The sequence below is a fragment of the Hyla sarda genome, chromosome 5, assembly GCF_029499605.1.
Source record: "Hyla sarda isolate aHylSar1 chromosome 5, aHylSar1.hap1, whole genome shotgun sequence".
In the NCBI taxonomy this organism is placed as follows: Eukaryota; Metazoa; Chordata; class Amphibia; order Anura; family Hylidae; genus Hyla; species Hyla sarda.
This window is the reverse complement of record NC_079193.1, coordinates 138,331,986-138,359,670: the sequence shown is the minus strand read 5'-3', so window position 1 is coordinate 138,359,670 and position 27,685 is coordinate 138,331,986. Positions and strand designations below refer to the sequence as shown.

At 43.7% G+C, this 27,685-nt stretch overlaps 1 protein-coding gene across 8 annotated transcripts in view; it reads right to left on the bottom strand.

Annotated features, from left to right (window-relative positions):
* Positions 1 to 27,685, bottom strand: part of TRANK1 (tetratricopeptide repeat and ankyrin repeat containing 1) — a 300,522-nt gene that overhangs the window by 71,864 nt on the left and 200,973 nt on the right. For all 8 annotated transcript variants that reach the window (XM_056520371.1, XM_056520377.1, XM_056520378.1 and 5 more), the window contains 3 exons: positions 22,121 to 22,258; positions 21,837 to 21,980; positions 3,998 to 4,154 (listed from right to left, as the gene is read on the bottom strand). In XM_056520371.1, coding sequence (XP_056376346.1) covers positions 3,998 to 4,154; positions 21,837 to 21,980; positions 22,121 to 22,258 — 439 coding nt within the window. The remainder of the gene's footprint in view (positions 1 to 3,997; positions 4,155 to 21,836; positions 21,981 to 22,120; positions 22,259 to 27,685) is intronic.

Below are 27,685 nucleotides of genomic sequence, written 5' to 3'. Positions count from 1 at the left end.
CTAGCTATACTGTGTTTGGTAGTTATATATATATATATATATATATATATATATATATATATATAAATCTCCGCCTAACATAGTATAGCTAGATTTTCCAAAACTACAACTCTCATTATGCATATTCAGGTTTTTGTTATCCGGGCATGCTGGGAGTTTTGGTTATGCCAAAAGCTAGCTATACTGTGTTTGGTAGTTAGGCGGAGATTTATATATCTAACTACCAAACACAGTATAGCTAGCTTTTGGCATAACCACAACTCCCAGCATGCCCGGATAACAAAAACCTGACTATGCATAATGAGAGTTGTAGTTTTGGAAAAGCTAGCTATACTATGTTAGGTGGAGATTAGAGATGAGCGAACTTACAGTAAATTCGATTCGTCACGAACTTCTCGGCTCGGCAGTTGATGACTTTTCCTGCATAAATTTGTTCAGCTTTCAGGTGCTCCGGTGGGCTGAAAAAGGTGGATACAGTCCTAGGAGACTCTTTCCTAGGACTGTATCCACCTTTTCCAGCCCACGGGAGTACCGGAAAGCTGAACAAATTTATGCAGGAAAAGTCAGCAACCGCCGAGCCGAGAAGTTCGTGACGAATCAAATTTACTTTAAGTTCGCTCATCTCTAGCGAAGATATATATATATATATATATATATATATCTATCTAACTACCAAACACAGCATAGCTAGCTTTTTGCAAAACTACAGCTCCCAGCACGCCCGGATAACAAAAACCTGACTATGCATAATGAGAGTTGTAGTTTTGCAAAAGCTAGCTTTACTATGTTTGGTAGAAATAGATACATATATAACTACCAAACATAGTATAGCTATGTTTTGCAAAACTACAACTCCCAGCATGCCCACACAGCAAATCGATTTGTGTGGACATGATGGGATTTATATTTTCACAAAAAAAATAAGAATACAGTGGGTGGCAAACTTTTTTTTTTTTTTTATTAACTTAGGCAAGTTAAGTTACATTATTAATTAACATACAGTTTGATTGGTTAGTGTGTGCAAATTGTAGATGAGTTCGCAAATAAATGGTAGGCATGAAACTGCCTACACCCTTACTTCAGCGCTGCTCCGGGTGTACGGAAGTGAGAAATCCCGCACATGCGCAGTATCGTCCGGGACTCGGCCGAGATGAGACAGAGATAGTAAGGCAATATATAAATATTCATTAGCCAGCGGTGCTGCGGGCCGGGCAGCAGTTACATCACAGTGCCAGTCGAAGGCAGTAACCCCGCCCGTGCCAGTTAGCAGCTAATTTGAATACACAGAAAAAGAGCTATAGCGGGCGAACGGCGCAGAGGATTCGGGCAAGGTAGGACTCAAAATGTTCAGCGTCTCCCGCACTATCCACAGGTATGGGACAAAACATGTGACAGTTTTCCTTTAAGGGCTTCCCTGAGTTGTTCGAACTTTGCTTTCCTAAAGTTCATTGTTTTTGTGGCCCCTCGAGAGATTCCCTTATTGAAGAACAAGTTATAATGTATTATATTATGATCACTATTTCCTAGGTGTCCTTCTACTTGCACATTAATTACTCTGTCAGGTCTGTTTGTTAATATTAAGTCTAGTAGGGCGCCCCCTCTGGTCGGGCTCTGCACCATTTGGGACAGATAATTGTATTTAGTTATAGTCAGAAACCTGTTTCCTTTATGAGATTCACAGGTCTCAGTCTCCCAGTTTATATCAGGATAGTTAAAGTTCCCCATTATTATCACATCATTCTGATTTGCTGCCTTGTTTGTTTGGTTCAGTAATTGATCTTCTGACTCTTCCATTATGTTTGGTGGCTTATAACAAACCCCTATCAGAATTTTTTTATTTTTATCTCCATATATTTCTACCCATAATTTCTCCACATTATTGTTTCCCTCCCGTATATCCTCTCGCAGTGCGGCCTTCAGACTTGATTTCACATTAAGACAGACTCCTCCCCCTTTCCTTTTTGTCCGATCCTTCCTGAATAGACTATAACCCTGTATGTTGACCGCCCAACCAAGTCTCTGTTATACCCACTATGTCATAATTTTCTTCAGACATCAACCACTCCAGTTCGTCAGTTTTATTGGTCAGACTTCTGGCATTAGTCAACATGCAATACAATGGTGTATGATTTTTCTTCCTATGAAGCCTATCCGTATTAACTATTCTAATCCCTCCCTACGCTCCACCCCCAGGTATATTACTAAGTCCCCCCTCTCTATCTACACTATCTTCCCCCTGTATGTTGTAGGTTCCCCCCCCCCCCCCCCCCCCCCCAGTCCCTAGTTTAAACACTCCTCCACCCTTCTAGCCATAACTCCAGTTCCTTGGGAAGTCCGGCCTGCTCTTTCCCGATCGCCAAAGATCAGGACCTTTAGGACTTCTTCTTGGAACTGGAGGAATGTCCCTGTGTTGCCAGCATACTGGGACAGTACAAGAGTTGTACATGGCAACCTGTACCAAGTAGACCGCAACTTTTCTGTACCATACCTGTGTTTTCCGCATGGCCATGTATGGCTTGAGGACTTGATCAGAGAGATCAACTCTCCCCCCCATATACTGATTGTAGTCCAGAATACAATCGGGCTTGAGGACCGTTGTTGTGGTACCTCGCACAGGGACAGGTGAGCTGCTGTTACCATGAATTGTGGTCAGCATAAGGATATCCCTCTTATCCTTATACCTCACCAGCAACAGGTTTTCATGGGTAAGGACTCACCCTTGGGCATAGGTGTCTTAACAAAATTTAGAGGGAGGCCTCTCTGGTTCTTCCGCACGGTCCCACAAGCGGACGTGGATCTGGCGGCAAGGGATGTGAACAGAGGGATGCTGGTATAAAAGTTGTCCATGTACACGTGGTAACCCTTATCCAGCAATGGGTGCACAAGCTCCCAAACGATTTTGGGAGTGGACATTCTGGGGGTTCAGTACGGGAATCTCATCCCTTATATACTCTAAACCTGTAAGTGTACCCGGAGGTACTCTCACAAAGTTTGTAGAGTTTCACGCCATACCGTGCCCGCTTCGGGGGAATGTACTGGCGGATGATATAAGCTAGAAAAAATTGAGTCATTTATCCAGAATACAAAAAACCATAATGTTTATTAATACATTTGTTTAAAACCCATAGAGAATTCCACAAGAGTGGAGGAAAAGACACCAAAAAGTGTCACACTGGACCCTGGCATAACACCTGACAGGCTTAAGTTATTAAAACATATACTGCATGTATCCTGTGCATACAAATCATGCTACATATTAATCAGAGGTAAGTATCAATTTGTTGTTCCCGTACATACTTAACCACAATGAGCAGTTGGTACCAGGGAGCGGTGTGACACTACCCCAATGTGGCGTTTTGGGATCATCCTTTGTCGACAAAGGTTGATCCCGAAACGCTGCATTGGGGTGGTGTCACGCCGCTCCCTGGTACCCGTTGTTAATTTTTTATTTTTTTTTAAACACCTTCACATACCTTTCCCTCACTTTATCTGTCCCTGCACTAAGGGTGGCAGGAGGACACTTTCTCTGCCCTGAGGGGCACAGATCTTCGCAGAGGGGGGTCCCTGGCACCTTCTCTCAGCTCTGCATGCTGACTGAGATCGGTGGGCTGGCAGAGCTGAGAAAAGGGGACATTAGCCACTCCTCTGCCAGCTGGTATTGGTTGGACGATCAATGCAGTGCTCCTGGGGAGGTGACATGATCGCCACCCCCCCCCCCCCCCCCAGCAACAGGAGGTGATAGTACAACGCCGATCACCTTCTAATTAAGGGTCATTGGGTCACACGTGACCCGTAAGACCGAAATCGCAGCAGTCATCCTGGTCCGGTCCCTGCCCGGCGAGTGGCGGGGACTGGAATTCCCACGGGTGTACAGTTACACACCGGGGTCCTTAAGTTCCAGGGAGCAAGGGTGTACATGTCCGCCCTGTGTCCTTAAGTGGTTAAAGTAAGCAGTTCAATATTTTAAAATCATAATAAACAATCCAAAATAACTTACCGTTGTTTTTATCTGTCTGTACCACCTGAACAAAACTTCCTTTCATAAAGTACTCAAATGCAGGTGCGCGCTTCTCATGGTTTTCATCAAATATCCATAGGTTTACTCTGGCTCTGGTTATAGCAGTGTAAAGTTGTTTCATTTCTCCATTTAGCATCTGTATTAGAACAAGGAAACACCAGATATCTTAGTCCTGAATACTCCAATTTGTAAATTACTCAGGGCAGTGAAAGAAAAAAATACCAAAGAAAAGGGAAACATTACAGAGGACCTCTGGTCTTCGTAAAAAATCCTATGTTGTCACCATCCATTTTTTTCTAGGCTCCCCTTGATCAGCAATTGGTAGTTTCAGTGTCAGATATGTTAATGAGGCCTAGACTGTCAGCTGGGCAGTATATGCTCAGTTCATGCCTCAATGAGAGAGGGGATAGGGTCGGTCATCAATACTTGATCATAAACATCAGACTTTTTATGTAGTGGTAACCACCTAGTTTACTGTTTATGCCTCAGTAGTAAACTAGGCACCAAAAGTAAAGATGTAAACTGATAATGAATGGAATTATGCAACTTTTTTTTTTCAAAAGTTCTCTTTATGAAAAAACTAAAATATTTTTTTTATTACAACAATTACGATATAACATAAACATTAAAATGGGCAGCTACCTACCAGATCTTAAATGGACATTGTTAGATATACAGTAAAAACTTTTTATATGTTGTACAAGTTCGCAGAACAATAGTTTTCCTTAACCCCTTAAGGACCGGAGGGTTTTCCGTTTTTGCATTTTCGTTTTTTGCTCCTTGCCTTTAAAAAATCATAACTCTTTCAAATTTACACCTAAAAATCCATATGATGGCTTATTTTTTGCGCCACCAATTCTACTTTGTAATGACGTCAGTCATTTTGCCCAAAAATCTATGGTGAAGCGGGAAAAAAAATCATTGTGCGACAAAATTGAAAAAAAAACGCTGTTTTGTAACTTTTGGGGGCTTCCGTTTCTACGTAGTACATTTTTCGGTAAAAATGACACCTGATATGTATTCTGTAGGTCCATACGATTAAAATGATACCCTACTTATATAGGTTTGATTTTGTCGGACTTTTGGAAAAAATCATAACTACATGCAGGAAAATTAATACGTTTAAAATTGTCATCTTCTGACCCCTATAACTTTTTTATTTTTCCGTGTATGGGGCGGTATGAGGGCTCATTTTTTGCGCCGTGATCTGAAGTTTTTAACGGTACCATTTTTGCATTGATAGGACTTATTGATCACTTTTTATTCATTTTTAAATTATATAAAAAGTGACCAAAAATGCACTATTTTGGACTTTGGAATTTTTTTCCGCGCACGCCATTGACCGAGCGGTTTAATTAATGATATATTTTTATAATTCTGACATTTCCGCACGCGGTGATACCACATATGTTTATTTTTATTTTTATTTACACTGTGTTTTATTTTTATTGGAAAAGGGGGGTGATTCAAACTTTTAATAGGGGAGGAGTTAAATGATCTTTATTCACTTTTTTTTTTCACTTTTTTTTTGCAGTGTTATAGGTCCCATAGGGACCTATAACACTGCACACACTGATCTTCTATGTTGATCACTGGTTTCTCATAAGAAACCAGTGATCAACGATTCTGCCGCATGACTGCTCATGCCTGGATCTCAGGCACTGAGCAGTCATTCGGCGATCGGACAGCGAGGAGGCAGGAAGGGGCCCTCCCGCTGTCCTGTCAGCTGTTCGGGATGCCGCGATTAGCCGCGGCTATCCCGAACAGCCCGACTGAGCTAGCCGGGAACTTTCACTTTCACTTTTAGCCGTGCGGCTCAGCTTTGAGCGCGCGGCTAAAGGGTTAATAGCGCGCGGCGCCGCGATCGGCGCTGCGCGCTATTAGAGGCGGGTCCCGGCTTCACTATGACGCCGGGCCCGCCATGATATGACGCGGGGTTACTGTGTAACCCCGCGTTATATCAGAAGAGCAGGACCAATGACGTACCGGTACGTCATTGGTCCTTAAGGGGTTAAATACTTCTTTTAAAAAATTTCCCATTTTCTTAAAGAAAACTGCCTTTGAAAATCCCACCACTAGGGGTCCCCATACCTCTGATGAGTCCCATAGCAGCATGAGGTGTCCAAGGGTTATAGAAACAAGATGAATGATTAACAAGGCTGCAGGAGGAACACAGCCAGCTGCAACACTGCTGTAACACAGAATTTTATCAAACATGTGCCTCCAGCTGTTGCAAAACTACAACTCCAAGCATGCCTGAACAGTCAAAGGCTGTCTGGGCATGCTGGGAGTTGTAATTTTGGAATAGTTGGAGGTACACTGTTTGGATGACTCTTTTTTTGCAACAGTGTTGCCTTCAGCTGTGTGCCTACAGCTTTTGCAAAACTAAAAAGTCCCAGTATTACAGGACTGCCTAAGGATGACACACATGATGAAATAGGAAGATCTAAGTTATACACTCACCATATTGTCTGGTGGTAGAGTACAGGCAATCTCCAATGATTATTGTGTGTGTGTGTGTGTGTGTGTGTACACAGCATAAATCAAGAGAGGAAAGGGTTACAGAGCAGGGCTGCCAGGCTCCCAAGAACAGTGAGTCAGCACAATGAGGGAGGGGGAGGAGTCATCACAGTTCAGGCAAGAGAGAGACATGCCCCTTCCCTTTGACAAGATGGAAAAGACATTGAACAGGTGTAATATGCTATTTTTAGTGAAATATCGGTGATAGAGACATAAATTACATGCACATGATCAGGATTATGTACTGAGTAACATATAACAGTTTTGCTTTTTTGTGGGATCTGACAGGTATGCTTTAAAGTGTACCTGTTGTGTGACCCTAAGGACCAGAGCATTTTTTGCATATCTGACCACTGTCACTTTAAGCATTAATAACTCTGGGATGCTTGTACTTATGAATTTGATTCATAGACTGTTTTTTCGTGACATATTCTACTTTCTGATAGCGGTAATTTTAGTCGATACTTGCATCATTTCTTGGTGAAAAATTAGAAAATTTCATGAAAAATTAGAAAATTTAGCATTTTTCTAACTTTGAAGCTCTCTGCTTGTAAGGAAAACAGACATATCAAATAAATTATATATTGATTCACATATGCAATATGTCTTCTTTATGTTTTCATCATAAAGTTGACATGTTTTTACTTTTTGAAGACATCAGAGGGCTTCAAAGTATAGCAGCAATTTTTCAAGTAAATTTCTAAATCTGAATTTTTCAGGGACCAGTTCAGTTTTGAAGTGAATTTGAGGGTCATTATGTTAGAAATACCCAATAATGGACCTCATTATGAAAACTGCACCCCTCAAATTATTCAAAATGACAGTCAGAAAGTTTGTTAACCCTTTAGGTGTTTCACAGGAATAGCAGTGGAATGCGAAAATAAAAAATCTTCATTTTTTACACTAACATGTTCTTGTAGACCCATATTGTTTATTTTTACAAGGGATAAAAGGAGAAAAAGCCCCTCAAAATTTGTAACCCAATTTCTCTCGAGTAAGGAAATACCTCATATGTGGAGGTAAAGTGCTTTGTGGGTGCACAGAGGTCTCAGAAGAGAAGGAGCGACAATGGGATTTTGGAGAGCAAATTTAGCTGAAATGGTTTTTGGGGGGCATGTTGCATTTAGGAAGCCTCTATGGTGCCAGAACAGAGAAAAACAAGCCACATAGCATACTATTTGTAAAACTACACCCCTCAAGGAACGTAACAAGTGGTACAGTGAGCCTTAACACCCACAGGTGTTTGACGGATTTTCAATAAAGTTGGACGTGAAAATGAAAAATGTTTTTTTTTTTTTTTTTTTTTACAAAAATGCTGAAGTTACCCCAAATTTTTCATTTTCACTAGGGGTAATAGGTGAAAATGTCCCAAAATTTTTTTGAAACCCCATTTCTCTTGAGTAAGTAAATACCTCATATGTGGATGTAAAGTGCTCTGCGGGTGCACTAGAGGGCTCAGAAGGGAAGGCGCAACATTGGGCTTTTGGAAAGCGAATTTTGCTGAAATGGTTTTTGGGGGGCATGTCACATTTAGGAAGCCCCCATGGTGCCAGAACAGCAATAAACACCCCACATGGCATACTATTTGGGAAACTACACCCCTCAAGGAATGTAACAAGGGGTGCAGTGAGCATGTACACCCCACTGGTGTTTGAGAGATCTTTGTAACAGTGGGCTGTGCACTAACATGCTGGTGTAGACCCCAACTTTACCTTTTCATAAGGAGTAAAAGGAGAAAAAGCCCCGAAAAATGTGTAGTGCAATTTCTCCTGAGTACGGAAATACCCCACATGTGGCCCTAAACTATTGCCTTGAAATAAGACAGGGCTCTGAAGTGAGAGAGGGCCATGCGCATTTTAGGCCTAAATTAGGGATTTTCATAGGGGTGTACCTGGATGCAAGCGTTACACTTGCCTCCTCCACCAAAAATACTGTATGTCAGTTTTCCCAAAACAGGGTGCCTCCAGCTGTTGCAAAACTCCCAACATGCCTGAACAGTCAACGGCTGTCCGGCAATACTGGGAGTTGTTATATTGCAACAGCTGGAGGCTCAGTTTTGAAAAAATTGACTTACAAGACATTTTTAATTTTTATTGGGGGTGTAGTGTATATGTAGTGTTTTACTCTTTATTTAGGATTAGTGTAGTGTTTTTGGGGTACATTCACTCGGGCCGGGGTTTTGCCACATCTCAAACTTAAGGCGGAAACTTGCTGTAAACCCCCGCCCATGTGGATGTACCCTTTACATTCACGTGGTGGGGTGGGCGGCAAAACTACAACTCCCAGCATGCACTGACATACCGTGCATGCTGGGAGTTGCAGTTATGCAACAGCTGGAGGCACACTGGTTGGGAATGGGAAACACTGAGTTAGGTAACAGACTACCGCAGTGTTTCCGCACCACTGTCTGTTTCCTAACCCATGTGCGAAACTACAACTCCCAGCATGTATGGTCTGTCAGTGCATGCTGGGAGTTAAAGTTTTGCAACAGCAGGAGGCACACGGGTTGGGAAACACTGAGTTAGGAAACAGACAATGTTTCCCAACCAGTGTGCCTCCAGTTGTTGCAATACTATAACTCCCAGCATGCCCAGACAGCTGAACTGTGTAGTGGTCTCCAAACTGTAGCCCTCCAGATGTTGCAAGACTTCAACTTCAAGCACGCCCAGACTGCCCAGGCATGCTGGGAGTTGTAGTTCGGCAACACCTGAAGGGCCAGATGTTGCCGAACTACAACTCCCAGCAGGCCTGGACAGTCTCTGCATGCTTTGAATTGACATTTGGAGCGCTACAGTTTGGAAACAACTGTATAGTGGTCTCCAAACAGTGCCCTTCCAGATGTTGCAAAACTACAACTCCCAGCATGCTGAGACTGTCCGGGCATGCTGGGGGTTGTAGTTCTGCAACATCTGAAGGGCCAAATGTTACAGAACTACAACTCCCAGCATGCCTGGACTGTCTGGGCATGCTGAGAGTTGTTGTTTTGCAACATCTGGAAAGACAGTGGTCTTCAAACGGTGGCCCTCCAGCTGTTGCAAAACTACAGCTCCCAGAATGCGCAGACAGCCAAAGGCTGTCTGGGCATGCTGGGAGTCGTAGTTTTGAAACTCCTAGATACAGCAGTGAAGATCACTTTCTTCACTGCTGCATCTGGGAAACCACCGCTGCTGCCTCCACTTGCCTGCCACCTCCTGTCAGCCGCCGGTCCTGGTCTCCGCGCCGCACCGTGATCGAGGTAATGACCGCCAGTCCCCACCATCTTCCCTGCACATCGCCGTCATCTTCCCCTGCTCTGCCCAGACATCCAGGGGCGGGCAGAGCAGGGGATCTCAACTGACACCTCCCGCCCTCAGTACTGAATGGCCAATCGCAGGGGATAGGAGGAGGTGGCACCCCTGCCACCTCGCTCCTATCCATTAGGATTATCGGGGCTGTCTCTGGCAGTTCTGATCATCCCTATTTTTCGGGCTATTGGGTCATCAGAGACCCGATCAGCCCGGAATCGCCGCGAATGGCCGATCTGAATCGATCACAGGACCCCCCCAGGCATTTGCACAGGATGCCTGCTGAATGATTTCAGCTGGCATCCCGTTCCGATCCCCATCCGGCTAGCAGCGGGGATCGAAATTCCCACAGGTGTACAGGTGCGCCCTTGGTCCTTAAGTACAAGGACGCAAGGGCGTATCCATACGCCCGTGGTCCCCAACAGGTTAATAGGACAGGAGAGAGCACAGGGGAGTGCTAGTCCACCCTGACTTACTGGACTTTGTCCATGCCTGTGCTTCCGCTTGGACAAAGCCTTGATTTTATAACACTAAAGTCAATAACAAACTGCATCAGCTCATCATTCCATGTTGTTTAGGAAAACACCTTTAATTGCAGGGAGCACAGGATCAGGTGTTGAGCCACATTCTTTGAATGATGCAAAAAACATGTAGGAGGTGGCGCTGCTGGTTTCCAGTGTGGAAAAGAAAGATCGGACCAGAAAAGTGATGTGAAACAAAGATGGACCGCTTTATTGAGAATACAGCAAAGCAAACAGGATAATGCATTTCGGGGGACAGCACCCCCTTCTTCAGATCAGTGATAGTGCTATACAGGGTTTAAATACAGTCAAATTTGACGCACAAATAAAAGGGGGAGGGGCCAAACTACAATACAGTGAATGAAGCAACACAAAACAAATAATCAACATTAGCATAAATAAAGACATGTAGAATTAAGATTATAAGACAATCCAGGTGGTGACATGCAGAAATTACATGGCAGTGTAGTATACAAGTATTGAACAGATAATCGGTAGCCGGGGACCTCCGTGGTGCATCCGGACTGTGAGCGGAAGTAGTTGTCTCTAAGGACGCGTCGCTAAGGTAGTGGCAGCCACGTCTGAGAGCAGAGGCGCATTGTCATAGAGACGCATCTCCTAATGCGAACAGTGCTGCAGGGGCAGTGTTTAACAGAGTAGCGCAGTGTGCGCTAAACACTCACATGTATTTGCTGGAATAACGGGGAAGAGATGAGGAACGGGCACTAGGTGGTTATAATGTATTGAAAGAAATTAGTGGTGGTGTGTACAGGAATAAAACAAGGGTATGGTGTAATAAAAGATTAAGAATAATAGATAATAAAGGAGATGTGGAACAGGTATTTATTGAGTACAATATATTGTAGGAATGTGATAATGAAGTGTGTGGATATGCATGGAGGGTAAGTCATGATGTAATGGTAACAGTAGTATAAGTGACGGAGGGAACAAAAGCAGAGATAAGTTATGAGAGGGTAAATATCCATGATAGGAGCAGAAATGGATGGTCATGGAAAAATGGCAGGATGTAGAGGTTTATGACAGTGGGCACTACAAGAAGTGGCTATGCAATGTTCCTTACGGCCAATTCAAGAGGATAAGGAGGAACTTCACATAAGAAGGAGACTACATTATCCACAGCAAGATTCTCAAGGCAAGATTTAAGGCCAAGGGTTACCCTCGCACCCTTGTGCAATCCTCCTACAACAGGGCGCATACCCTGACCCAAAAAAACTGTTTGTTACCCAAATCTATGGCCACCGCTCCTAACCGTGACAGGTCTCGAAACTTCATCACCACCTATAGTCATGAATATGCCACCATTAAGAAAATCCTGCTTGACCATTGGCCGATCTTACTGAAAGACCAGTACCTGGGTCCACTTTTACCTATCAAACCGTCAGTGACCTTCAGAAGGGGGCGTACTATACGAAATATGGTAGCCCCGAGTAAACTCAAACCCATACCACCCAGTCAACCTCCTCCAATTTTCGGGGTGTCATCGGTAGCACAGATGTGGATTGTCCAGATGCAAGTGTTGTCCCGTCATCACCCATAAATGCAGTTCCTTCACCTTCACCACCACCAAATTTTCATACCCCATCAAAACCAGACTTCACTGCAGTTCACAATATGTGATCTACCTCCTACAATGTTCGTGTGGACTCCAATACGTGGGGCGCACTATCCGATGTTTTAAGGAGGGCATTAATAAACACTGGAGCAACACCAGTTCCATGAGTCCCACTCATGTGACTTCGGCCTCATCAAAGCCCCCCCCCCCATTGAACAGATTAACAAAGAAGTATCCCACACACAGATACAGCACACTGAGACGCAGGGAGAACTACTGGATCCACTCCCTCCAAACCTTGGTCCCCCCCCCAGGTTTCAACAAAATGATTAATTTGTGATTTTGACCCCCCCCCATTATGTTTCCCCCCACGCCTCCTTCATTTTTATGTACTTGCATGTTCACCTTGACACCCCCCCCCAATAGTTTCCCCATTCATACACTTATTCATAACCCTCTACATCCTGCCATTTTTCCATGACCATCCATTTCTGCTCCTATCATGGATATTTACCCTGTCATCTCGGCTTTTGTTCTCTCCATCACTCATACTACTGTTACCATTACATCATACCATACCCCCATGCATATCCACACATTTCATTATCACATTCCTAAAATAACATAGTAACAGTTAATAAGGTTGAAAAAGACCATCAAGTTCCACCTATATCTCTAATGAGTTCCTACTGAGTTGATCCAGAGGAAGGCAAAAAACCCTCATACTAGAGGTAAAAATCCCTTTCCGACTCCAAATATGGCAGTCAGAATAAATCCCTGAATCAACGTTCTGTCCCTATAAATCTAGTATACATAACCAGCAATGTTATTACTCTCCAAAAATGCATCCAGACCCCTTTTGAATTCTTTTACAGAGTTCACCATGACCACCTCCTCTGGCAGAGAATTCCACAGTCTCACTGCTCTTACAGTAAAGAACCCCCATCTGTGCTGGTGTAGAAACCTTCTTTCCTGAAGACGTAGATGATGCCCCCTTGTTATAGATATAGTCCTGGGTATAAATAGATCATGGGAGAGATAACTGTACTGTCCCCTGATAAATTCATACATAGTTATGTCTCCCCTAAGCATTCTTTTTTCTAAACAAAATAACCCCAATTCTGAAAATCTTTCTGGGTACGGTAGTCCCCCCATTCCCCGTATTATCCTGGTTGCCCGTCTTTAAACCCTCTCCAGCTCCACTATATCTTTCTTGTACACTGGTGCCCAGTACAGTACACAGTATTCCATGTGTGATCTGACTAGTGATTTGTACAGTGCCCCTATTGATGCACCCCATGATTTTATTTGCCTTGGCAGCAGCTGCCAGACACTGGTCACTACAGCTAAAATTACTGTTAACTAAGACTCCCAAGTCCTTTTCCACATCAGTCGTGCCAAGTGTTGTCCCATTTAACACATAATCCCAGCCCGGATTTTTCTTCCCCATGTGCATTACCTTAAATTTATCAGTGTTGAAACTCATGTGCCACTTCTCAGCCCAAACCTACAACCTATCCAGATCCATTTGTAATAGTGCACTGTCCTCTATAGTGTTTACCGCTTTACAGAGTTTAAAGTCATCTGCAAAGATTGCTACTTTACTATTAAACCCCTCTACAAGGTCATTTATGAATATATTAAATAGAACAGGACCCAAGACTGAACCCTGTGGTACCCCACTAGTAACAGCCACTCAACCAGACTAAGTATCATTAATAACCATCCTCTGTTTCCTATCACTGAGCCAGCTACTTACCCACTTACACACATTCTCCCCCAGCCCCATCGTTCTCATTTTATGCACCACTCTTTTATGTGGCACCGTATCAAATGCTTTGGAAAAATCCAGATATACGACAATCCAGCGATTCCCCAGGTCCAGTCTGGAGCTGGGGGAATCGCTAATCAGGTTAGTTTGACAAGACCGATCCCTCATAAAGCCATGCTGATATGGAGTCATACATTTATTTTTATCAAGATACTCCTAAATAGCATCTCTTAGAAAACCCTCAAACAATTTACATACAACCGAGGTTAAACTAACAGGCCTATAATTCCGGGGTCACCTTTTGACCCCTTTTTAAATATTGGCACTATATTTGCCATGAGCCAGCCCTGGGGAACAGTCCCTGTCACTATAGAGTCCCTGAATATTAAAAATAGGGGTCTGTCTATTACATTACTTAATTCCTTTAGAACACAGGGGTGAATGCCATCTGGATCTGGTGATTTGTCTATTTTGATTTTTTGTACGCGGCACTGTACTTCTTCCTGAGTTGACAGGTGACCTGTACAGGGGAGTTTACCTTATCTCGCTGTATTTTACCCAGTATTTCATTTTCCTCGGTGAATACAGTGGAGAAGAATTTGTTTAATATATTTGCTTTTTCCCGATCCCTGTTTATAATTTCTTCTTTATCGTTTTTATAGGACCAACAGTTTCATTTTTAACCTTTTTGCTATTTATATAGTTAAAGAACATTTTGGGGTTAGTTTTACGCTCTTTGGCAATGAGTCTATCTCTTTTATCAGTTTTTTACATATTCTACAGGGTGGGCCATTTATATGGATACACCTTAATAAAATGGGAATGGTTGGTGATATTAACTTCCTGTTTGTGGCACATTAGTATATGTGAGGGGGGGGGGGGGAAACTTTTCAAGATGGGTGGTGACCATTTTGAAGTCGGCCATTTTGAATCCAACTTTTGCTTTTTCAATAGGTAGAGGGTCATGTGACACATCAAACTTATTGGGAATTTCACAAGAAAAACAATGATGTGCTTGGTTTTAACATAACTTTATTCTTTCATGAGTTATTTACAAGTTTCTGACCACTTACAAAATGTGTTCAATGTGCTGCCCATTGTGTTGGATTGTCAATGCAACCCTCTTCTCCCACTCTTCACACACTGATAGCAACACTGATTTTGTTCAGTGATGAGGCAAACTTTTATGTGATTGGTGAAGTTAACAAACAAAACCACCGCTTATGGAAATAAAAGGGTCAGGAATAAAAGAAAACCAATATGGAGGAATAAAAATGTTAAGGGGGCAATAAATGACAAAAAATAAAACATTTATACTACTTAAAAAGGATGAAGAAGCATTAAAAAACTATAGAGAAAAATGTACTGGGTGTGCCATTTATATGGATACACCTTAATAAAATGGGAATGGTTGGTGATATTAACTTCCTTACAGTGAGAATTTAAGATATTTTTAAAAGTCTCCCATTTAGTGTCAGTATTCCTGTTTTTGAGGACATTATCCCATTTTATATTGTTGAGGGCTTCTCTGAGTTGATCAAACGTTGCCTTCCTAAAGTTCATTGTTTTTGTGGCCTCCCCACAAGATTCCCTTATTGAAGAACACGCTATAATGTATTACCGTATTTATCGGCGTATAACACGCACCCCCATTTTAACAGGGAAATTTAAGTGAAAAAAAATAAAATGTTAAATAATTGACTTGGACTAAATGCCACTTTATCCCTCCCCAACTTCATTTTCTTCTGCACCTCAGTTTGGCCCTGTCCCCTCCAGTGCCACATCATTCCTTTTATCAGTCCCTGTGCCACATTTACCCCTCTCATCGCCACCCCCTATGTCTCATCTCCCCATGTCTCATCATTTCCCCCTGTCATAGACCACCACTAGCCATACAGACATTAAGCATTTAGTGCCTCCCCCACCATCATTTCCCCCTGTCTCATCATGTTCCCCATCATTCCCTCCTCATCATCCCCCAACCCTGTATCATCATGTCCTCCATCATTCCCCCCTCATCATCCCCCCACCCTGTCTCATCATGTCCCCCATCATTCCCCCCTCATCATCCCCCCACCCTGTCTCATCATGTCCCCCATCATTTCCCCTCATCATCCACCCACCCTGTCTCATCATCCCCCAACGCTGTCTCATAATCCCCCCCACCCTGTCTCATCATCCCCCCACCCTGTCTCATCATCCCCCCCCACCCTGTCTCATCATGTCCCTCATCATTCCCCCCTCATCATTTTCCCCTGTCTCATCCCCTCATCATCCCCCCTCATCATTTCCCCCTGTCTCATCCCCTCATCATCATTTCCCCCTGTTTCATCCCCTCATCATCCCCCCCTCATCATTTCCCCCTGTCTCATCCCCTCATCATCTCCCCCCTCATCATTTCCCCCTGTCTCATCCCCTCATCATCCCCCCTCATCATTTCCCCCTCTCTCATCCCCTCATCATCCCGCCCCCTGTCTCAGGGGCAGTAGACATTGCATATCTAGATTTTAGTAAGGCTTTTGACACTGTCCCACGTAGAAATTTATCAATAAACTGCAGTCATTTAGCTTGGACTCCAATATTGTTGAGTGGATTAGGCAGTGGCTGTGTAATAGACAACAGAGGGTTGTAGTCAATGGAGAATATTCAGAGCAAGGTCTTGTTACCAGTGGGGTACCTCAGGGATCTATACTGGGACCAATTTTGTTTAAGATCTTCATTAGTTATATTGCAAAAGGTCTCGATGTTAAGATGTGTCTTTTTGCTGATGACACAAAGATATTTAACAGGGTTGATGTTCCTGGAGGGTTATGCCAAATGGAAAAGGATTTAGGAATACTAGAAGAATAGTCAGAACTCTGACAACTGAAATTTAATGTGGATAAGTGCAAGATAATGCACCTGGGGCGTAAAAACCCTCGGGCAGAATATAAAATATTTGACACAGTCCTGACCTCAGTATCTGAGGAAAGGGATTTAGGAGTAATTATTTCAGAAGACTTAAAAGGTAGGAAAACAATGTAATAAAGCAGCAGGAAATTCTAGCAGAATGCTTGGATGCATAGGGAGAGGTGTAAGCAGTTGAAAGAGAGAAGTGCTCATGCTGCTGTACAGAACACTGGTGAGCAGTACTGGAGGCCGTATCTCCAAAAGGATATAGATACACTAGAGAGAGTTAAGAGAAGAGCTACTAAACTAGTACATGGATTGCAGGATAAAACTTACCAGGAAAGGTTAAAGGACCTTAACATGTATAGCGTGGAAGAAAGAAGAGACAGAGGGGATATGATAGAGACTTTTAAATACATAAAGGGAATCAACACGGTAAAGGAGGAGAGCATATTTAAAAGAAGAAAAACTACCACGAGAGGACATAGTTTTAAATGAGAGGGGCAAAGGTTTAAAAGTAGTATTAAGAAGTATTACTTTACTGAGAGAGTAGTGGATGCATGGAATAGCCTTCCTGCAGAAGTGGTCGCTGCAAATACAGTGAAGGAGTTTAAGCATGCATGGGATAAGCATAAGGCTATCCTTCATATAAGATAGGGCCAGGGACTATTGATAGGATTCAGATTATTGGGCAGACTAGATGGGAAAAATGGTTCTTATCTGCCGACATATTCTATGTTTGTATGTCAAAATTTTAAGTAGTGACATCTTAAAATGGTACCTACCCAAATGTTGGAAATTAGAAAAGAAAAGACTCACAGGTGTCTGTAGTGTTGGGCGGTATATCGGTTCATACCGAATTTTGTTCCTGCACTTTATGAATTTTTCCCATACGGCAATATCGGTTAGACCCCTCCCCCCCTCGAATCAATGAATTATCAGCCGCAGCGCGCTGTCCCCACATCGGGGAACTAATCATATGTAACCAGCGAGCGCTCCTTCTCTACCCCCCCCCCCAATCATATGTGATCGGCGAGCGCTCCTTCTCTACCCCCCCAATCATATGTGACCCGCGAGCGCTCCTTCTCTACCCCCAATCATATGTGATCCACGAGCGCTCCTTCTCCCCCTCCCCCAATGGATTATCAGCCGCTGCCCTGTACTGTACTCTGTATTCCTGTGCCCAGGCTGCAAATATTAAGAAACTAACTTTAACTTACCTACACCTACGTTCCCCCGTTAACAGCCTCCAGTAACAGCCTGACGCTCTTCCTGGGGATTGGAACGTCACAGAGCTGTCAGCCTATCAACGGTCGCAGCGATTTCCCGCCTCGGCCGGTGATAGGCTGAGCGCATTGTCCTGTAAGGAGCCGGCCGGCTTCTTAAATGACAATGCGCTCAGCCTATCACCGGCCGAGGCGGGAAATCGCTGCGACCGTTGATAGGCTGACAGCTCTGTGACGTTCCAATCCCGTGAGGCCGGTACCGGAGTAACGGGGGAACGTAGGAAGGTGAGTTAAAGTTTTTTTTTAAATATTTGCAGCCCGGGCACAGGAATACAGAGTACAGTACAGCGCAGCGGCTGATAGTTCATTCGGGGAGGGGGAGAAGGAGAGCTCGCGGGTCACATATTATTTGGGGGGGTACCGTAAAATACCGTGGAACTCGCCATAACTTACAAAAATACCGCAATACACATTTTTGGTCATACTGTACAGTATTGTGATGCAGACCTTGTGTGGATCTATTTCACCTGCCTTTAATATTTGGCAGTTTACATGTGAAGGGTCATTGAACTATTGCATCTATTATGCAATAGCAAGCAGAAACAATTTTAATAACCAGATGCTACTGTACATTGCCAAGGCTGTGAGTGATGAGGGAAGGCCGGATATATGGGCCAGAGCGTCACTTTAAAGGGGTACTCTGTTGAAATATTTTTTTTTTAAATCAACTGGTGCCAAAATGTTAAACAGATTTGTAAATTATTTCTATTAAACAATCTTAATCCTTCCAGTACTTATCAGCTGCTGTATGCTCCAGAGGAATTTCTTTTATTTTTCAATTTCTTTTCTGTATGACCACAGTGCTCTCTGCTGACACCTCTGTCTTTCTCAGGAACTGTCCAGAGCAGAAGAGGTTTGCTATGGGGATTTGCTCCTGCTCTGGAAAGTTCCGGACATGGACAGAGGTGTCAGCAGAGTGCACTGTGGTCAGATAGAAAAGAAATTTAAAAAGAAAATAACTTCCTGTGGAGCATACAGCAACTGATTAGTACTGGAAGGATTAAGATTTTTTAATAGAAGTAATTTACAAATCTGTTTAACATTCTGGCACCAGTTACCATATATGCCGGCGTATAAGACGACTTGGCGTTTTGCAGTTAAAATATAGTTTGGGATATACTCGCCATATAAGATTACCCCTCCTACCGCGATGTACGGTACCTTGTAGTTCCCCCACATTAGGTAGGCATCATGTCCCCCCACATTAGGTAGGCAGTATAGTTCCCCCCACATTAGGTAGGCAGTATAGTTCCCCCCACATTAAGTTGGCAGTTCCCCCACATTAAGTTGCCAGTTCCCCCACATTAGGTTGCCAGTTCCCCCACATTAGGTTGCCAGCTCCCCCACATTAGATTGCCGGCTCCCCCACATTAGGTCGGCAGTTCCCCCACATTAGGTCGGCAGTTCCCCCACAATAGTAGGCAGCTCCCGCACAATAGTAGGCAGCTCCCCCACAATAGGTCGGGAGTTACCCCACATTAGGTCAGCAGTTACCCCACATTAGTAGGCAGCTCCCCCACATTAGTAGCAGTTCCCCAACAATAGTAGGCAGCTCCCCCACATTTGTAGGCAGCTCCCCCCAAATTAGGTCAGCAGTTCCCCCATAATAGTAGGCAGCTCCCCCCACATTTGTAGGCAATTCCCCCACATTAGGTCAGCATTTCCCCCACAATAGTAGGCAGTTCCCCCACAATAGTAGGCAGCTCCCCCCACAATAGTAGGCAGCTTCCCCCCACATTTATAGGCAGCTCCCCCTACATTAGGTCAGCAGTTCCCCCACAATAGTAGGCAGCTCCCCCCACATTAGATTGGCAGCTCCCACAACAGACATAAAGCTTCCAGCCATATACAGTGTATGGCTGCAGGCTGTATGTCTGTACTGGTCTGCCCCCACAGTGTTCCGATCACCGCTCCTCCGGCCCGGGTCACCATCTACTGCTATGGCCTATGGACCATAGCAGTAGGTGCCGGGACCGGGGAGCGGTGACCGGATCACTTAAGATAGCATGGCCGGTCACTCACCAGGCCCCGGTCGGCGCGCATCCTCCTGGTCCTGCGCTCCTCTGCCTCTATGGTTGTAGGCACGTGACGTCACTGACGTCCCGTGCGTACAACCATAGAGTCAGGGGACCGGACCGCAGGAGGACCGAAGGAGGATCGCAGGAGGACACGCGTCGCCGGGGAATGGTAAGTGACCGGCGGACAACCTTATGTCCCGAAAAGATTTTTCGGGACACAGGGATGTCCTGCATAGAAATACATATGATTATCTGCCCGGGCCAGCTCCCGTGTGTGGCTGCAGCCGGAGGCCAGCCAGAGCAGGTAAAAACTACCACTGTTTACTAAAAACCAGGGGGCCTCCAGCTATTGTAAAACTACAACTCCCAGCATGCCCGTACAGCCTTTGCCGTGCTGGGAGTTGTAGTTTCACAACAGCTGGAGGCACCCTGGTTTTTAGTATACAGTATTAGTTTTACTTGCTCTGGCCGGCCTCCGCCTGCAGCCACACACGGGAGCCGGCACGGGCAGATAATCAGAAGTTTTCCTATCCCGGACCTCAATACCCGGCGTATAAGACGACCCCCGACTTTTCAGAAGAAAATTCGGGGTTAAAAAGTCATCTTATACGCCGGGATATACGGTAATAAAAAATAAAAAAAGCTTTTCACCGGAGTACCCCTTTAATGTTCACACTCAGCATCTCCCAGTTAGAGAGACAAGGCATCTTTTCACAGACATTGATTCACAAAGCCTGCTTAGTCTTTCAAGTAAAGATTAAAAGAAAGACTATTTATGGAGATTGAGTTCAAATGTTTTAAACACTTTACCTGCTGAGTAAGAATGTCCAAAAGCCAATAACTTGCTTGTGTCCTTGTTCACAATGCTGCTGTTTGCTTAATGAGTGGGAAGGACAGGAATTGAGTGGAGAAAAAAATATTTCATGTCCAATCTTTTTTTTCTCAGCTCAACTCCCCTTAAATACCAGACACCCGACGGACCCCATTCAAGTCAATAGGATTCATCAGGACCCGGCGGTGTCAGTTGTGCTCTGATCAGTTCAGGGTCTGTCTGGCATGAAAAAGAAGAGGCGAACTGACCAAGAACGAATGAGAGCACAACTGCAGAATAGAAACATAGAATATGTTGGCAGATAAGAACCATTTGGCCCATCTAGTCTGCCTAATATTCTGAATACTATCAATAGTCCTTGACCCTGTCTTATATGAAGAACCGCCTTAGGCCTAGCCCAAGCATGCCTAAACTCATTCACTGTATTTGCAGCTACCAGTTATACAGGAAGGCTATTCCACGCATTCACTGCTCTACATTACTAAATAGTCATTACAGCTTGAAGAGGTTTTCCAAAGTTAGACACATGGCAGTTATTTACAGGGAAGATGCTGAATATCTGATGGATGGACATTCATTGATCAGATACCTATCTCTTATCTTTAGGCTGGGATCACATTTGTCCAGTGATCTGGCACCATTCCCGATGCAAATGGATGGTAAAAAACACAATTCTGCAGCATTTCTTGACCCTGCACCTGCAGACCAGATTGCATATATACTAGACATATGCAAACAAGGCCTTGAAAGTTGCATATATGGCACAACAATTAAAATTTTTCTATGCAGCTGTGACAACCAATGTTACTGCATTTCCTGCTGTCCCTTTTTAAAAAAATGGCTGACATTTCTGAACAGGGTTCTTGATCTTCACTAACCCCCAACACCCCCCCCCCCCCATCCATGCCAATGGAGCAGCAGCCAAACATGCACTCTGCTGCTCCATTTACTGTGGGACTGCCTGAGATAGCTGAGTACAACACTGATTTCCTCTTTATTAATGTCTGATACGCTGCACGCCCAGAGTTTTTCTTATGACTTTACTCCATTTATCAAATTTTTTTTAGCACTGTAATATTACATTTTAAAGGTTTATAATGCAAATTATATTTTGCTTAGAATACCTTGTGCATTTCTGGATCCAGATCAAATGGTCTATGAGCAGCATTACAAGTACTCTCAAAAGGAACTTCTATAAGAGGCTGATTCCCCTGTTTTTTAACCGTTACCGGATTGAAACTAGAAATTATTTTCCACTCTTTGGAAGCCTTGAAAAATAGAAAAACAACTAAATAAGCATTATGAAGAAGTAGAAATATGAATACAATTCTGGAATGCAGTATACTGTGTGAATTATGTTACACTTTAATAGGACATGTTGTGGTGTATTGGGGCATTGATACAGTACCTCAGAGTCAGTGAAGAAATTGTACAGAAGAACATCATCAAACTCCAAGCCTTTTGCCTCGTAAATAGTCAAAACCAGGGCAAGACTCAATTCTTCTGGGATATTTTCTTTGGCCTTTTCATTCACTACCAAAATAACCTAAAAATAAAATAAAAGAAAAAGCTAATTAAAGGTCTGGTCATTCTTACATTTAAAAAAGAATGAAAGAAAAATATCTACTGAACAATATGAAAATATGTATGATTCTGAACTGACAGCATTATGCATTCAAATATTTATTTTCTAAGCATCACATATTATGGTATAAATCACATTCTAGTATCATGACATCATGACTGTTGGCTAGCTAAACAGTGTATATTTGCAAATATATAGTACTAGCTGAGTACCTGGCGTTGCCCGGTTTTTCCTTCCTAATCCTTGTTGGGGAGGAAAATAAACAAAGGAGGAAGCTTTTGTCTTAATATCCCGTCCTCATATATTGTTGTCATATCCCAACCCCATATCCCGTCCTCATATCCCGACCTCCTATCCCGTCCTCCTATCTTGAACTTCTATCCTGTCCTCCTATCTCGACCTCCTATCCCGTCCTCCTATCTCGACCTTCTATCCAGACCTCATATCCCTTCCTCATATCCCGACCTCCTATCTCGACCTGTAATATGTGTACCAGGTATTGAAATATGTCCAGCCGTACGAAAGTTATGTGGGAACATACATTTCCCATTGATTTGCATGGGACTTTAAACAAAACCCCCGACCCTCACAAATGGGGGTAGTTAAGGGTTAAATTAACTATCCAATATTTTAAGTGGACATATAAGTAACATGTGACCAAGTATTATCTAAATATCTCCAGCCGTTGGGAAGTTACGCCGTAACATATATTTCCCATAGACTTGAATAAGACTTTAACCCCTTCAGGACCAAGCCCATTTTGGCCTTAAGGACCAGAGCGTTTTTTGCACATCTGACCACTGTCACTTTAAACATTAATAACTCTGGAATGCTTTTAGTTATCATTCTGATTCCAAGATTGTTTTTTTCGTGACATATTCTACTTTAACATATTAGTAAATTTTTGTGGTAATTTGCATACTTTCTTGGTGAAAAATGCGTAAATTTGATGAAAAATTTAAAAATTTTGCATTTTTCTAACTTTGAAGCTTTCTGCTTGTAAGGAAAATGTATATTACGAATAATTTTATATTTGATTCACATATACAATATGTCTACTTTATGTTTGCATCATAAAATTGATGAGTTTTTACTTTTGGAAGACACCAGAGGGCTTCAAAGTTCAGCAGCAATTTTCCAATTTTTCACAAAATTTTCAAACTCAATATTTTTCAGGGACCAGTTCAGTTTTGAAGTGGATTTGAAGGGTCTTCATATTAGAAATACCCCATAAATGACCCCATTATAAAAACTACACCCCCAAAGTATTCAAAATGACATTCAGTAAGTGTTTTAACCCTTTAGGTGTTTCACAGGAATAGCAGCAAAGTGAAGGAGAAAATTCAAAATCTTCATTTTTTACACTCGCATGTTCTTGTAGACCCAATTTTTGCAAGTGGTAAAAGGAGAAAATGTATACTTGTATTTGTAGCCCAATTTCTCTCGAGTAAGCACATAACTCATATGTCTATGTAAAGTGTTCGGCGGGCGCAGTAGAGGGCTCAGAAGGGAAGGAGCGACAAGGGGATTTTGGAGAGTACGTTTTTCTGAAATGGTTTTTTGGGGGCATGTTGCATTTGGGAAGCCCCTGTGGTGCCAGAACAGCAAAAAAAAAAAAACACATGGCATACCATTTTGGAAACTAGACCCCTCGGGGAATGTAACATGGGATAAAGTGAGCCTTAATATCCCACAGGTGTTTGATGACTTCTGCAAATGTAAAAAAAAAATAATAATTTTTACCTAAAATGCTTGTTTTCCCAAAAATTTTACATTTTTAAAAAGGGTAATAGCAGAAAATACCCCTCAAAATTTGAAGCCCAATTTCTCCCGATTCAGAAAACACCCCATATGGGGGGTGAAAAGTGCTCTGCTGGTGCACTACAGGTCTCAGAAGAGGAGCAGTCACATTTGGCTTTTTGGAAGCAAATTTTGCTCTGGGGGCATGCCGCATTTAGGAGCCCCTATGGTGCCAGAACAGCAAAAAAAAAAAAAAAAAAACACAGGTGTTTCACGACTTTTGCATATGTAAAAAAATATATATATTTTTTTATCTAAAATGCTTGGTTTCCCAAAAATGTAACATTTTTAAAAAGGGTAAAAGCAGAAAATAGCCCCCAAAATTTGTAACACAATTTCTCCCGAGTACGGCAATACCCCATATGTGAACCTAAACTGTTGCCTTGATATACGACAGGGCTCCAAAGTGAGAGCGCCATGTGCATTTGAGGCCTAAATTAGGGACTTGCATAGGGGTGGACATAGGGGAATTCTACACCAGTGATTCCCAAACAGGGTGCCTCCAGCTGTTGCAAAACTCCCAGCATACCAGACGTTTGTCATTTTTATTGGGGAGGGGGGCTGTGTAGGGGTGTGTGTATATGTAGTGTTTTTTACTTTTTATTTTATTTTGTGGTAGTGTAGTGTAGTATTTTTAGGGTACAGTCGCACGGGCAGGGGTTCACAGTAGTTTCTCGCTGGCAGTTTGAGCTGCGGCAAAAAATTTGCCGCAGCTCAAACTTGCAGCCGGATACTTACTGTAAACCTCTGCCCATGTGAGTGTACCCTGTATGTTCACATTGGGGGGACATCCAGCTGTTGCAAAACTACAACTCCCAGCATGCGCTGACAGACTGTACATGCTGAGAGTTTTAGTTTTGCAACAGCTGTAAGCACACTGGTTATGTATCACTGAGTTTGTGACCTAACTCAGTGTTTCACAACCAGTGTGCCTCCAGCTGTTGCAAAACTACAACTCCCAGCATGTACGTTGCATGGTGTACGGTGACTGCTGAGAGTTGTAGTTTGCAACAGCTGGAGGCACACCGGTCGTGAAGTTAGGTAAAAAAAAAACTCTGAGTTTCACAACAATTGTGCCTTCAGCTGTTGCAAAACTAGAACTCTCAGCAGTCACCGACAGCCAACGGGCATGCTGGGAGTTGTAGTTAGGCAACCAGCAGATGCACCACTACAACTCCCAGCATGCACTTTAGCTGTTTGTGCAAGCTGGGAGTTGTAGTTATACAACAGCTGAAGATACACTTTTCCATACAAAAAATGTGCCTCCAGCTGTTGCAAAACTATAAGTCCCAGCATGCCCATAAGGGAATGCTGGGAGTTGTGGTTGTCTGCCTCCTGCTGTTGTGTAACTACAGCTCCCAGCATGCCCTTTTTGCTGTCACTCACCTCCTAACTGCTGCTCCAGGACACAGGTCAGTCCCTCGCTGCCGCTCCTGGGGCCCCGATCCCAACATTGACGCCGGGGATCGGGGTCCCCAGCTGCCGGGGTCTTCTTCCCACACCCGCTCACGTCCTCCGGAAGAGGGGCGGAGCGGGTTGCGGGAGTGACACCCGCAGCAGGTGCCCTGATTGGTCGGCTGGTAAACCGGCCGACTAATCAGGGCGATCGTGAGGTGGCACCAGTGCCACCTTACCCCTGCTAGCTATGGCTGTTCAGGGCCTAATTCCGGGTCACTTGAGACCAGATTGACCCGGAATCGCCGCAGATCGCAGGACTGAATTGTCCAGCGATCTGCAGCCATCGCCGATATGGGGGGGCATAATGACCCCCCTGGGCGATATGCCGCGATGCCTGCTGAACAATTTCAGCAGGCATCCGGCTCCGGTCCACAACCGGCTAGCGGTGGGGACCGGAATTCCCACGGGCGTATGGATACGCCCTCGGTCCTTAAGGACTCGGAATGCAGGACGTATCCATACGCCCTATGTCCTGAAGAGGTTAAAAAAAAAACTCAGCCCCTGGCAAATGGGGGTGAGTAAGGGTGAAATTACCTATCCTATGTTTGTTGTTGACATGTAAGTAACATGTGTGCCAAGTTTCAAGTTAATATCTTTAGCCATTTGGACGTGATGCTGGAACATACACACACACACACACACATACATACACCACACACACTGAGTTTTATATATATAGATACAATTAGAAAAAAATTGTATATAGAGTATGAGACCTAAAATTCATTCAAACTAGTCATTCTCCCTATCCACTCATCATAAGAAAGGTGCTAATACGGGAGGACTGGCAACCATTTCAGTACTGCTGCCCCTGGTAAATGGTGCAAACATAAAAAATACCAAAACACCAATAATGCCGATTTTTGGTCAATTCATTTATCAGAAGAAAAAAAAAAGAATAAAGGGATCAAAAAGTCCTATCTATCTAAACAAAAATTGTGCCAATAAAAACTACAGATCACAATGCAAAAACGTTGCCCTCCAACAGCCCTGTATACGAAAAAATGAGAGAGTTATAGGGGTCAGTAGAGGACAATTTAAGTAGTGAAATTAAACCAAACCTATACAAATTGGGTATCTTTGAAATTCTATTGACCTACAGAATAAAGCTAACATGTCATTTCAGTGCATAGAAACAGAACCCCCAAAAAGGAGATTTTTTTGTACTCACCTTACTGATGGTTTATGCTCTTGCCACTAGGAGGCGCTGACACTAGGAAAAAAAAGTCTGTTCCTACCGGTCCGGATATACCCGCCCACTGGAAGTGAGGTAATCAGTTTTGTCACAAAGCAGTAGGAGAAGCCAACAAGGATATACGTCTTAAGGACCCTAGAAAGGAATTCCAGATAAACAACCCAAGGACCAGAAAGAATAGTCCGGGAAAAAGATTAAGAAATGGGTGGGTGCGGTGTCCCCCAATGAAAGCTACGAGAAAGAGATTTTACGGTGAGTACAAAAAAAATCTCCTTTTCTCAGTCGCTTTTCATTGGGGGACACCTTACTGATGGGACATACCAAAGCGGTCCAATAGGGTTGGAAAAACAACCACCAGAGAAAAGGAATCAGTCCCGAGACTGAACTCACGTGTTTACAAGGCCTGTGGACGAGCCTCCCAGGCGGAAACCCACGAGGCCCTGAAATTGAACTTCTGGCAGATCTCCCGTCCAAGGAGATGGACTAGGATGCCAAAAAAGGGCCATCCTCTGTAGAGACCCAAGGCATTCGGGTCATATAGAGAGACAAGGAACCACAGGAAAAAAGGAAAGATGGGGAGCTGCTCTGGAAAGGGCCGGTGCATGAGAGCAAAGACCGAAACAGCTGCAGATGCAAAAACCACTGTCCCAGGGGCCCACCATTATCACCCAGAAGGTGCATGAGCCGGACTGGGGAAATGCGGATAACTTGAACGCCCTCCAACTCGGGAGGACCTGGACCCAGAAGGAAGAAATGAGCGACAAACACCCTGAAAACGGGGGTATCTAGGATACCGGAGAGACCGAAAAGTAAACCAGAGACGTAGAGTCACCTGGAAGACGGACCCCGGAAGAGTAAGATAAACAGACGTCTGCGAAAAACTCTCCGGACGACAAAACTTCCATGAAGAAGTGCAGAACCGAAAGACCGCTCCG